Genomic DNA, 15,298 nt, shown 5'->3' on the forward strand with positions numbered 1-15,298 from the left:
TTGTAAGAAACTACTTGCTACTCACAGGTGCGTTTGTTTTCAGCCATTCTCCCGTGTCGATCCTGCGACGAGATGATTATGGAATCGATTGAGCACAATAAAACTTGATTTAAGAATTGTTTCACTAACAATTTAACTAATTTTTCGAGAGCTTACTAATTTAGAACTTTTCAACTGCAACCAGTGTTGTTGTCCCCCTTATAGAATATACTAATGGGATAGCTTGAATTGGGATGACGATTGATTCCCTCTATACTTCGGATCTTCAATACTTTGGGTAAGTATTTTCATTATTGTCATTGAATATAATTCAAAGTTGCCTTCCCAATCCATTGTTTGTCTTCCTCAGGCTTCTCCAGCAAACATCTGAACTCTGCATAGACCATCGATGGTAGTCTGAATTTTTTCAAGTGCTTCTCAAATTTTATTGTTGGTGAGCTGCCATCCTCCTCCAGTTTAGGCGTGATGATTCTACCAGTCTAGTTTTTGGCACAGTACTCCTTGTGATCTTTCATCCTCTGCCCCCATTATTCTTGATGGTATAGTGTGTAAAGTACCTATGACCAATGATGATATTTTCATGATGCTTTGTGAGCTGAGATCTTACAAGTTTTCCAAAGTTCTTTATGAAACAGTAATTGCTGTTGAGATCTCACTCTTCTCCTTCTTCTCGAAGAGTGGTGGTGGTGGTGGCTCCACTGATGTCCTGAGTGGTGATAGCTTCACTGCTGTCCTGAGTGGTGGTGTCTTCACTACCATCATTGTCATGGAGGAGAAGTGGATCGAAATGATCCTTCTTGATTTCTTTTACATAATTTCTTGGATAAATTATACACTTTGATTCAAGACCATACATATCGACTGTAACACTTGGATTATCTTTCTCGAACCATTCAATTTGGCTTACGCTTGTGAGGGAGGATATTCCATTGAAATTATAATGTTCAACAAACTGATCATACCTATTGTTAACACGTTAAGGATGTGCTCCTTGCACATGTTTAGCGAGGATTGCCCACTTAAAACGTTGTTGATCATAACTCTTTGGGTTTATGATGGCTTTTCTTGCTGCAATTTATTTTGGCCAGCAGTTCAATGTGGGAGGATCCTCGAAGCGGTTCATGCTTGCTTATGCGCATGAGGGCACCATCGATGATGGTGAGGCTCTATCTGCTAGTGTTTCTCTTGAACTTGGCCTCTTCTTCCAAAAGCTTCTTACATGCCTCCTTGATAATTTCAGCTAGATCATTGACATTGAATATGGAATAATTGGGTGTTTTGAATGCAATATTCTAGAATTTTTCCTGCTCAATGTTCTTCTTATCAAGGTGGCTGCATTGGTATGTAGCGTCCAACACTAGGTTCACCTTGATTGGTCCAAATGTTTGAAACTCCTGGCCTATGACAACAACAATCTTCGACTGCAAGCTGTTCAGCAGAGAGTGGAAGTCCTTTGCTGTTTTTGATAAAGATATGTTGTTGTAGAACAGTGTCCGGAGGCTGTTGTTGAATGCCTCTTCTAAGGTAGAAGACTCTTCTGGTGAGCTGCTGGGCTGCTGACATCTGGTAGCTTTTTTCATATGTAACATACATACAAGCAAATTAATAAGAATGATACACAATGAGTGATAGGTCTCCCCTTATCTAGAGTAACTTGTGCCCAATGGTCATCTTAATCTAAAGCAACATGTCCCCTTATCTAGAGTGACATGTCTCTCATGGTCATCTTAATCTAGAGCAATATGTCTAGAGTGGAAGCCTCTCACTTGAAAGATATGTCCTCATGAACATCTTGGTCTAGAGTGACAGGCCCCCTTTATAAAAAATCAAATATTAAAAAATCTTCAATATTTTTTAATACTTTTTGATATTTTTTTAATAGGCTCTGATACTTTAAAAGAAAATTCATACTTTTCAATGATTTTCAATAATTCTTAATGAATTTCAAAGAATATTTATTCAATTTGAAAAATTTTCAATTTTTTCTTTTCCTCCTAATGTTCTTTATTTTCTATTTTCACCTGATTTTACTCATTTATTTATTTCCCAATTTTTTTAAAAAAATCTTCTATAAATTTTAATTAATTTCAATTGATTTTTTTTCAATTTTTTTATTGATTTTCTTATAATTCTTTTTCATTTTTTTAAAATTTTGTTGGTTTTGGCTTTGGACCTTTGGACCTATTAGATTTTCCCACTTTTTCCACTTTTTCAAGACAGTCTTTTTTGTGCCGCTCCTCCGAATACTCAAAGACTCTGACTGGCCAGGACCTGGACCTTCCTCTAGACCACACCTTCCAGCCAAGCTGACGAGATGGTCATCATAAAGGGGATTGGTATCGTACTCAATAAATTATCCATCATTTTATTAGTTATAATGTCATGTTGTTTTTCTTTTTTATAGGAATTTAGAAATAATAAATAAAATTTAGAGAATTCAAATCAAGAGGAAAATCCTCAAAATATTGAATACTGTACCTAAATAGTTTTCAAAAATTAATCAAATTGAAATAAATAGAAACTCATTTTTAAATGAGATAATTGAGACTTGTTCGATAATAATCTGTTTTCCTTTTCTTCATAGCCTAAATTATAATTATAACTTTCAACTTATACATTTCAAATTATTTCTTTTTGAAATATTGTAAACCAATAAATTTTGTATTTCTTAGGATGTTTCCTTCTTTTTATTTCTTTAAAAAATCTGCTCTACCATCTTCAGCTATGTATCTCCTTTGTAACTCTTCTTCCCATCTGGGAAGTGGTGAAGCCCCCAATATTTACAAAAAATTATAATTTGGTTACAAATGGTGATACATATTATTTGTTCTATATTAACGTAATGCAATTGTGAAAGCTTACTGCCCGGTACGTCACAAATGGTGAAGTCACGCCGTGTTTATTTCTGTTCACTAAAAATTAAAGCTTGAAAATAAAACAGATTAATCTAACCTTCAGTTGGACTTTTCCAGTCTCTCTACACAATAAAAATATGATTAGTAAATTCAATAAGTTTTGGTGTCAATAATAGTAGATTTAATAATACAATCAGATAAATAGTAAACAAACAATTTTCTGTTCAACTTAAATAAGAATGTCAAGAGTAGCTAATGAAAGGGAAACTTAATTGACAGTAAAGTGATCTTGAAATTTAATAATACTATGTTGCATGACCTTCATTTCAGCACGTCTGCGAGTTACGTTATGAATCGAGCTCATTGTTATTTTCAATTGATCTATGTTAATATTTATTCAAATAAGAGATATTTCCTCAAAAATCAGGAAGAATGAACAAACTTCTACACCAAATGAATGATTCATTATCAAATTGATTCAATCAAATTAGTTATTCTAAGTTATTGTTCTTTTGTTTATGTGCATGCCTCAATACTATTATGCTCTATGTTCACATTACAAATTTGATTCCAATCCCCAATTTAAATAGAATTCAATTCCAATGACTAGTTTACCTGACCTTAGAAGTATTTCCATGGGTGAACTCGATTTAACAACAGCGATCAACCTAGCAGAACAATACAACCTTTATATACCAAAAAATGCGGATTTAGAATTTATCAGGTCCACTCTCAGATTAATAAAAAAGAATTTCAATGACCTTCCTAATTACAAAAAAGAGCGCGAAAGGGCTATTCAATATATTTTAACGACTGTTAAACTTTCAGATGAATTAAAAGACCAATTCCCTGATCTATATAATCTAGAGAGAACCCTAAGGCAAAACTTTAAACTCCAGGAGGCAGGAGAAAATTCTCGCCCATCAACTCCATCAAAATTAGTAACACAAACAAGTCAAACCGAATTTATTTTCCCTAAAGAAAGTCTTGAACTGGCCACAAAAAGACAACAACTATCCACCTCAACGCCAAATTTATTATCAATTCCTTTTAAAACACCTGAAGCTACGAACTCTAAAATAGCTAAACAAGACGACCAAATCCAGTCAACAATGGCTGAAAGAAAAAGACCATTTTTCACACCTCAAACATTTTCCGCCGCACCTCACGGAAATATTTCCGACTTTATTCAAAATTATAAACGAGTTGCCACGGCAGACTCTTGGGATAAGGATGATTGCCTCACATACCTTCCATTCTATTTGAAAGTGAGTGCCGCTCAATACTTCAAAAAACCTGCAAAAATGACCAACAATGAGAGCTTCAAGGATAGCTATTCGTTAATAATAAGCGATAACAGAACCGGAAAAATATACCATAATACAAATTCATTGAATCATAACTATCAAGAAGCTAAAAATCTAGCCTACAAAATTTTTCTATTGAGAAAAACTCTCCCAGCCTCGAAAAGCATTTCACATAATTATACGGGAAAATACCAACAATTGAGTTTTCATAATGGAATGACAACCCAACTTCTATTGATTGGATATTTTATCAATATACTTTACTATTGGATAACATTTAGGACAATTGAGGGATTTTCAGAGCATAACGATATTGCCAAACTAGAAAACAAAAATTTCAAAAGTATTAAAAAGTGCTTAGATGAAATACGACCGTTATCAACTATGGATGATAAGCCAAACGCTTTCTTGTTGATAGAAGAAAAGCTCGCCATCATTACAAAATCACCCCCCTTGCCACCTGAACCTCCAGAAAAATTAGTACCAATAGAGTCACAATGCAATACTGTAGGATCAGCATTAGAAACTGTTGGTAAATCAAAGGATAAACAAATAAGTATTTTGATGGATTCAGGCTCAAATGCCTGTCTTGCTAAGAAAGACTTAGTTCCAGAAGAAGAAATAGTTGATAATCTGGATGTTGCACTATATGCAGCCAATGGGAAAAAAATCTCATTCTATGGAAATGCAGTAGTAAAATTTTCAATAGAAAATATCGCATATGAACAAGAATGCTACATAGTATCTACATCAGTAGATTTACTGGTAGGAAATGAATTCTTCTTAAAAAATGGAATTGATCTCTCAAATACAGCTCCCACGAGATAAAACTCGATGAGAGAGTATCCATTCCCATGGATAGCAATTGGATAAAGAGAGTACAATGTCAATCATATATGATAACTCAACGTTTCATTCTAGATACTGACATGAAAATTCATCCGTTAGAGACAAAAGAAATTGCAATGTGGAAAAACTCTCACGAGAGTAGCTCACAATTTTTCACACCGAAGAATACCTTGCTACGCAAAACCATTTACTCTCACGCATTATCCGATGAGGTTGACAACTTTCAAATCATAAAATTTCAGATATCAAATATCTCAGAAAAATGCATTAAACTGAAAGCAGGCCTAGAAATTGGCGAAGGCTCCGAGACAAGTTTTTCCGCACATTCAACAGAAATAGAAAAAAAATCCCATGGGACGATCAAAGAGATACCTATTGTTTTAAAAAACGATATTCTTTTAAAACCTTATCAACAGATTCATGTGTTTGTGGAGAACAATGCTGGAATCCTGAATTGCAATAATTATCTGTTCACACCAAATCCGCATTACTTGGATAAATGCAAGATAAATGTCTCTTTCACTAAGCTACAGACACTTCACTTGAATTCATTGCTTATAATTTTTCTTCAAGACCTTTGACTCTCAGAATTGGAGCCCAATTGGGAAATATAAAAATAAAATCAAACAAAGAATCAATCCAAGGAACACAATACTTGGAAGTCAAAGAGATTAACCAAATAAATGTACAACAACCATCAAATGATAAAGAGTATCCCGATATTATAATACATGACAATAAGAAAATTAATGTCAATAAAAATATTGGTGAAACACCATACAAACAAATATCCCAACTAATAACCGAATATGCTGATGTTTTCTCCAAAGACAAATATGACATTCCTGATTCCAAACTCCCGGCTGTACATATAAATTTAGCAGACAATACACCTGTGTTCTCATCACCATTCAAATTAGCGGCATCAGAACGCTCTGAAATGAATTACATGATTGATGGTTTATTGAAGTCAAATGTAATTGAGAAAGCGAGGTCAAATTACGCTTCACCAGCCTTCTTGGTGAGGAATAGAGATAACCGAGGAAATTTTTTCCAGAAAATTATTTAATAAAATTATAATTATTCTGCAAATTGAGTACGGGTCATTTATGAATTGCTCATTGAACTTTTGGAGGTTACACTGTTGTTTACTATTGATCAGATGTTTTGTAGCAGCTCACACACAGCTGACTGACTCAATACACTATAAATGTCATACCAAGTTTTCATGCAAGCTATAATATTATTTCTAAAATTAAGAACTATTGATAAAGGACCAAGAATTTCAAATAGAAAAAATAGAATATATGTATTATTGTTAAATCTATTTATTATTCACGAAATCGCATTATAATGTCAAACGTTATTGTAACTAACTAGGTCATAGCATGAATATTGTATCATTGATGAGAGCAGCAAAAATTAATTATAACAGTTTCGAACATAACAAGAATTGTGCAGAAATATTAAATCATAAATTATTGATTCAACTGAACCACATGGTGAATGAATCTCTTTGGTAAGTCTAAGCCAATCATATGTCATAGAAATAGCACTAAAAGGGATGATCGTTTGAAAACATCATATGTTAATCTGTTATCAGACAACAAACCTGCCTTATCATATATGCTAGTGCATGTACACTGTATAGAGGAACTATGTCTAGAGAATTAAGCAATTTAAAAAGTTTTACAAATTAAGTTATTATTGTAATTAAAGGAATTATATTTTACTGCTTGCCACTGACGTCATGCCTATGTCATAATCATTCTACCAATGGCAAATTTTCATGCAAATTGATTACACAGAGATTCTTAGAGAAAAGGTTCTAGCCCAAGGCTTAGAAGAAGACACTTCACTTTCCTTTTGAAATCCTCACCATTAAGACCTTGTTAATGTTACCAAAGACTCATTAGTGAAATTTTGTTCGATTTTTGTATGTTTTATCTGTGAGCCAATATTTTGGGCTATCTTATTTGTTATTTGTAAATTTATTTCATCAATCGATAATTCAAGAAATTCAAGTTTGATTATTCCCTAATTATTTTGGTGAAGGAGATATTTAATAAGAATTCCACATGTGCTGAGACCGAAGCCTGGACCGGCCTTTGATCAAACAAATTTGACTCAAAGGAACCACGACCGCCTAGGAGTTTCACATGAGTTTTAAATTTTGGGGCCCCAATCTTCGCTTCGAAAGGAATTACAGTGCAGAAAATATAAAAATTTTCTTCGTTAAATTAATGGCCATGCCGACAAGCGCTTATAACCATTAAGATCCTAGATTTTATTTTATATATAGAATTTATAAGAACTTGTAGTTGATTAGCTATCCTCCGCTGCCAGAACCACGTCCCCGAGCAATTTTTAAAGTCTTTTATCATTTATTTTCACTATTTTTCGAAAAACTGTTAAATTTATCAATTGTAAAATTCTGTTGAATCATGCATGGTGTCATGCGAGTACAAGCACACTTTTGATCATTTTGTTAATGTTAAATCATTTTCAACCTGTAATCCAAGCTCTGAATCTGCACTGTCAAATTATATATTTTATTATATTATATTTCTACTTTATCAATTCGTCTTCTGAGTTCGATTATTTCTTCAGCCTGTCAATTATTGTGTCTGACACGTTCTATATTATCAAGATCCAATCAAGTACGATCATTGAAATAATTGTATCAACCTGGATATTGGAACAGATCTAAGTGGATGTAGTGTGTGGGGTAAGATCGAGATTATCTATTCTCTGTCCTTACCTGCTCATATATCAGCTTTTATCTGTTACCAACTTCGACTTAGGAGCGAATTCATCGACTGTATAGCAGATGCAGCTGGAGATCATATAATTTCCTACAATAGAGCATAAAACCCGACAAGACTCTGTTCTCGAAATATATTCCGAACGATATCTGGTCCAAGTACCCTATATTAATCCTTCGGAACTTATTAGAGACGCAGTCCCGTAAATTATCTACATTGGGATTTTCGCTTGACCTGTTTGATTTCGTATGTTGTTCCATCACAGGTAATAGTTTTAAGATATCCATATTCAGTGTATAGCAACCGCTACACTACTTTTGAAAATTTTTATCATTATACAATCTGTCAAAAGAAGAATCAAGGGTGAGCGAGTGAGTGTTCATGCCTCCTGTGATTCAGACGATTGTATCGAATCTTGTAGTGACTCAATCAGTCTGGCATTCACTTAGCGTCCACACACGCAGTTTCAATATTTATAACTTCAATACTGGTGACTCAGTACAAGATTCATTATACGTGTGTTGGCCTATCCTTGGAGGCGAGAGTAAACCCCCAGGAAGAGCTTTACAATATACATAGACGACTTGTATATTATGTCATCAACAATAGAAGAGCATAATTTTATTGATAATATGAAAAATGTTATCAGTAGGCTTAGAGAAATTAATCTGAAACTTAATCCGGACAAATCAAAAATTTGCTTCAAATCGTTGAAAGTACTTGGACACATGGTTTCTGAAGAAGGAATATCTCCACTACCGGAAAACGTTGAAGCCATACTGGAATTACCAGTCCCAAAAAACCTAACTGAACTAAAGCGATTTCTAGGAGCAACTTCTTATTACAGGAAGTTCATACCCTGCCTATCGAAACGAGCTTATCCATTGACACAGTTGACACGAAAAGACACAAAATTCGAGTGGACAGAAGTTCACCAAAAAGCATTTGAAGATCTGAGAAACTGTTTGATTAAAAAACCTATATTGATGCATTATAATGATGACAAAGAGATGTATATCATAACAGATGCATGCACTATTGGAATAGCTGGTTGCCTTGCACAAAAATATTTTGACGGTGTTATAAAACCAGTTGCGTATGTTCCAAGGCGTCTCACTAATTCAGAAGGAAACTGGCCTGTATCACATCTCGAAATGTTAGCAGTTACATACTGTATCAATCACTTTAGATCGCTGATAATAAATGACTATTTCACTATTCATACCGACCATGCTTCTCTGCAATATTACAAAAATATTAGAGAACCAAATTCAAGACTGGCTAAATTAGCAGCTAAGCTAGCCCAGTACAATTTCGACATAGTTTATAAACCAGGAAAGTCCTTACTCTTAGTTGATGCACTTTCCAGGGCTCCGATTGACAAAACAATCAAGCCAGAATGGTTAATCATAAATTCTATCGATAGTGTGAATATTGGGCTGTTGCAAAAACTAGATGAATTTCTAGGCAAAATTTATTTTTTGCTCCTAGATCTCCATAAAGCAGACCTAATAACTGCAAGAAAATCACGAAATTATGTTTTGAAGGATGATATTTTATATTTCAAACAGTTGTATTAAAATGTCGTTCATTTGAAACTTGCAATCCCTACCACTTTGATTTCAAAAATACTTGGCCAATATCATAACGATATAACATTTGGTGGACATCTTGGTATACATAAGACCTTGTCGAAGTTAACACCAAAATACCATTGGCTGATGATTCGGCAAGATGTAATAGAATATGTGAAAACATGCCCAACTTGCCAAGTAGCTATGAAAAGTAAGGGAAAAAAGGGTGGTCCATCAAATCCCATCCCTATAACAAGTCAACCATTCGACACTATAAATGCATTGATGCATGTGGACCACTATCACTTTCGGGTGAAGATACAAATATATTTTTGTAGCACTCGATCGCACGACTCGTTTCGCATATTGTGAACCAACAACGGCTATAGATGCCAAAAATACAGCAAAATTTATTTTGAATTTTGCATCCCTTTATGGATTACCCCGAACCATTCATTCAGACAATGGGACGAATTTCAAGTCAGAACTCTTGAAACAGCTGTGTCTCTCATTGGGAATATCTCAAAAATTTTGGTCCCCTAATATGCCAAGTAAACAGGGAGTGACTGAAAGATATAATTCCACCCTAATGAATATGCTAAGATGCTATTCTAATGACAAGCAGAATAATTGGCACTTGTATATTCGTCATGTATGTTTTGCTTATAACACAGCAGAACAGGCATTGTTGAACAGTTCAACCTCCTACTTGCTTCATGGATTCCACCCTCTCAGCTATTTAGACATAGCAATCCTACCGGCCGCACCTACCAGTACTGAAAGGGCTCAAGTTCTGAAAAATCTTCTGGAAATCAGAAATTCCCTGCCAGAAATATTAAGTAATGCTCAAGCACAACAGAAAGAAGATTTCGATAAGAAAATAAAACAAGTCCAATTCAAAGAAGGTGATAAGGTTTTAATCCAATACCCTAAAACACAGCCTGATACATGCACAAAGCTAAACAATCCATATAAAGGTCCCTTTATGGTAGTCAAACAAATAAGTCCTCAAAATGTTGAAGTGATTACTAATCGTAGGGGAAAATATTCTCCCGAAATAATACACATACAGAGATTGAAAAAATATCATTCAAGGGAGTCAGTTAATTACTTACAGTAAACTATCCCAATTTATAAAGAAGTAGAAGCTCAGTGAGATAATCATAATATATTGAGATTTATGCAGGCAAGTTACAAACTACTGTTTGGGAAACAATAGCTTAAAACAAGAAGAAATCATTCTATAAAGTTTTTATTATTATTGTGGAAAATATATTTTAGAGAGAGCTATTATATTTTATGGGCCTGAACTGCTGAAATTTATCTATATAAGCCGGTTGGAGAATAATTTAGTCACAGTCTGTAAGCTAGCCAGAATTGACAACTGTATATGAATATTATTATTATATTATAAGAGATTAAGTAATAAATACCTGGCTTGTAATATCCATGTCACACTAAATACTTTGTTAGCCAAAACTTTCACTTTTTTAATTTGCACTTGACTCTTTATCCTTTTTAAAATGAGTCTCTTTTCGTCTGCGCAAAATGAGGTAGCAGACACACTGCCGACGGCGGTAGTAGCGATGATTGACGCTAAGGGGGGTGCAATGGAGTCCACCGCCCAGATATCTCCAATCACCGCCAAGAATCCTGGGAACAGCAACAAATCATTAAATGTCTCCCAAGAAACAAAAAGGAGGGTTATAGTAGAGGGGATGATCAAGTCATTTTCTAACTGTTTAGAAAAAACAATGGCAATAGTAATGAAGGACTTAAAGGCGGAAATGAAGGAAATGCGGGAATCATTGAAGGATACGTCGGTAAGGATGGGCAAGGAAACTGCAGACACAATACCAGCAGTAGAACGTAAGTTGGTCACTATTGATAGCAAGGTAGAAAATCATAGGGAGGAATTGAAGGTCATGACAGATTTGCAAAACGAAAATCAGGAAATAATTACAACCGACTTAGCAGCAAAAATAGATACAATTACTTGTGAGTCAAATAAAAGAATAGATAGCTTAACAGCACAAAACACCGCGCAAATTCATGAAATAGCAACAAACATTAAAGCCGATTGTCAAAAAGAAATTCAAGAGCAAGTGGTAATTAAAACACAGGACATAAACTCGACAGTAAATAGGAAGAATAGTCAACTTATTTCTATAAATTAACAACAGAATAGTGAATCTACACTAATAGCTCACCCAAATTCTGATATCAATCAAAACAAAGTACTACTTAATTCATCGGAAACAGCCATTGGAGAACAGCAATTATTTTCATCTGAATTAAATGCCAAAGTAGTAGATAATGAAACGGAAGCTACTAGTCATTGAAAACAGGCCCAAGAGAAGTTAGTACAACTCAAGAGTCAAGTACATCAATTTCCGCATGAGAATGTAGAGCCTATCCCCGTAGCAATGTTTGATTTACTGCACAGTTTCAATGAATTAGGCCGTTTTGACAATACAGACCGCTATCTTCAACCTAAAGAATTTATAGATCAGATAAAATTGGTACAATCCTTAACACCCACCTCTTGGAGTATGTGGCGTCTTCGATTATCAAGCTTGTTAAGCAGTGAACCTCTGATGTTTTTCCAGATCCATAATCACAAATTTAGGACATTAGACGAAATCAGTGCAGCTTTCCTGGAACAATATTGGAGTAAAAATAGACAAATGGATACACTAGCCAATATCATTGCTAGCGAATATAATCCTTGGACAGATGACACATACATCAATTTTGTTACTACAATTAAATTGAAAAATGCTCAGTTAGATGAGCCAATAAGTGATTCTGCTTTAGCAAATATAATCGTAAAAAATCTACCCTTCCGAGTCAAAACAGCATTGGCTACACAGCCAATAACTGGTTGCAAACATCTAATAGATCATTTATACAGCATACAATCTGTGATGGCAATACCAAGTCACCAATCAGATCAATCGTATTCACAAAATCAATACAATTCAAATGCTAATCAGTATGCCAGGCAAGTTTATGAATCGGTACCATATGATCGCTTCTGACCTACTCCTCAATTCGAACGCCGCAATGATCAGAAACAAAATAATAACTGGAATAATAAAAGTTTTCAAAATCGTCCAACAAACCATTATCCACAGCAAACTTATCAAAGAAATTATTATGATGGCCATGATTGATTGGACACAAATAATGGTTATGCTCACAATAATTATAATAGAAATCATAAACCACCAACACAACAAATAAGTATAAATTACACCGTAGAGCATGTGTCCAGATTAAATCAACAAAAAACACCTGATAACCCACCACCAAAAATAGAGAAGACTACATCTGAACAATTATGAATATATGATAACCCTGATACAACCCACATAAGCTCAGAGAAAATAGATAAAGAAAATAAAGATGCCTCAGCCTCATATACCACCTTTGTGAATGACTTACCGAAATTATTATTAGAAGAACAGAAACCAACACCAAAAACCGCCGCCCACCATGCACATAAAACAAACTGCAAGCAACAACCCCTATTAAGCATACTATTCCCCACCGACGATCCATCACCGCAGGAAGAGCAACCCGTCACCGAAGAGTCACTACTGAATATAAACCGTCACCAGGAGGAGACCGCCACTATGCATCCGCGCACAGGACCAGCACGTGTGCATCAATGGATCCCACCAAAGCAGATCAAGGACCCCTAGATGGAAGACCGAGAGGACAGCATCCGGGAGAAGAGGAGCGCCCACCGCATGGCCCGGAGAAGGAAACGCCCTAGGAGGACACCCGACCGACATCAGGACAGAGAAAACAGACTACCGGAGAAAAGGGGCATGCATCGCAAGACCTGGAGGCAGAAGCGACGAGGGAGGTACCACGCACGCCGATGGAGGCCGCATACATGTTTCAAACACCCGAGGAGGGTACCGGACCGACACCAGGATGGAGGACAGAGGATCGACGTCATGCATCTGCAGCACATACGCTTTAAAGGCTATGATCAGTGATGTGACCGAAAAAACGGACCAAATAAATGGGATAAAACCGAAACATGCGTGGATAATAATAAAGTGGACTACTTATGGAGATTGACAAAGGATAGAAGGTGTTTAATAAGATCAAGAGAAATAAGGAATTATATTAAGAGGGTGGAAGTACCTGGCTACTATATGTTGAGAGGCGATATTATTAAAGAGATGATAAATGTTTTGATATGGTGTGTAATGTTTGTTATGACTGTGATATTAATAAAAGACTGTGTTGTGGATATGATGAAGAATATTGTATTGTTATTATTAAAAGAATCTACTATTGATGATTGGAAAGCTAATATTACAAAAATGTTTATTGTTGTGAGCATAATGATTTATAATGAACCGAAATCGAGAATATTAAATGAAAATGAGAGGAAAAATGCATTAAGACTACAGGATGATTGGGAAAGGAACGAATTGAAAGGAACTACAATTAATGAAGCAAGGAATTGTTTAAAAAGATACACCAGATACAAGGGTTTTGAATTTATGAAGAGAAAATTATCATTAGGACTGCCTCATCTATCAATAACAAATGGATAGCAGATAACCTAACCGGCCTACAGGATATCTACAGACAGGAATGCAAGAATATACGAGAAAGCCACGAAATTTTTACATGCAATATCGCAGAATTTGAAGTAAATACAATAAGAAGTCAAAGGAAAACATCACTATCAACCAATTACTGACCTGTCTTTTATAAATTTAATATTGATGAAGCAACCTCGTGTCAACAAATCCAACTTTTGATTTCTTCCAACCGTTAGAAGCCTGAAACAAACAAAAGGACAATTTTTAAGTATGTATTTTAGTAATCAACATCTTATAAAAAAGGTCACAAGCGAGGATAGCAAAAATAAATTAAGGAATTACCTCAAAATGTGAAAATTGTGACGAATAGGTTGATTTTGTATTGTGGAATAGAAGCTTAGAAATTATGACGCCAGGAAAGCGGATATCTAGAACCAGTTTTTGTTTTTTCGGATTGGTTTCTACGGATTTGCAGATTTGACGCCTAGTGAGATCGGACTCCCCAGTAGTCAGCTAGCCAAAGTCACCTAAATCAAGTATGTAGCCCTCAAGCATATGTTTGTGAAAAAAGAAATTGTTCCCAAAAAAAGCCATTTATATATGTTATTTAATGTATTTATTAATGTTAATATATTTATTTATATGTTTTATATTTTATTACCATTATTTATGCCATGTTGTTACTGAGAAACCTCAATTGAAACGAGTTACCATCAAAGCCAAAAACCAATGTATAGCAAAAAGAAGAACTGTACCTGATCCATAGAATATTATTAATATTGAGACCTAGAAATTGTAATGAAGTATAAGCCCCAAAAAATTTGTAAATTGGAATTATATTTTTAAAGGAAATTTGTTATATTGAGAGTCAGATGTGTTTGTATGAAGATCAGTTGGCACCATTGCAAGCGGCAAATTTGAAAAGTATTGTTTCAGGTTATAAAGAGAAATGTGTTTAAGATGTTGTATTTGTGATATTTTTTGTGTTGATAAGGAGAATTTGTTATTATATTTGATGGAGATCTAAGGGGGGTGTAAGCAGATGAAGTCTGCATATTGTTGTGATATTTGAAAGTGTTTTTGTTGGATAATTATAGGTTATGTTGATATGTTAAAGAAAGAATTTGTATTAAAAACATTGTTGATTCTCAAAATATTTTGAATTCAAATTCGGGGGCGTGTGTAACGTATCAAAATCTGATGGGTAAATAAAATCCCTACTTGAAAGAAATTTATAGGTCTAAAGTGGAATAATAGTCTAGTATTGCCAAATGTGATAACGTTTTTAAAGATTAGATAATATCAGGTATCATGGCTCAATTTAGAACAGCCAAATAGAAATAGAAATGATTTGCCACTTATATTATATTATATAAA

At 34.6% G+C, this 15,298-nt stretch overlaps 1 protein-coding gene across 1 annotated transcript in view; it reads left to right on the forward strand.

The window, feature by feature from the left end:
* Nucleotides 1-5,439, forward strand: part of LOC120349936 — a 71,955-nt gene extending 66,516 nt beyond the window's left edge. The window contains exon 2 of the mRNA XM_039421504.1: nt 2,254-5,439. Coding sequence (XP_039277438.1) covers nt 3,458-4,990 — 1,533 coding nt within the window. The 5' untranslated portion in view covers nt 2,254-3,457 and the 3' untranslated portion in view covers nt 4,991-5,439. The remainder of the gene's footprint in view (nt 1-2,253) is intronic.
* Nucleotides 5,440-15,298: the final 9,859 nt, after the last annotated feature.

The sequence above is a fragment of the Nilaparvata lugens genome, chromosome 2 (assembly GCF_014356525.2).
Source record: "Nilaparvata lugens isolate BPH chromosome 2, ASM1435652v1, whole genome shotgun sequence".
Classification (NCBI taxonomy): Eukaryota; Metazoa; Arthropoda; class Insecta; order Hemiptera; family Delphacidae; genus Nilaparvata; species Nilaparvata lugens.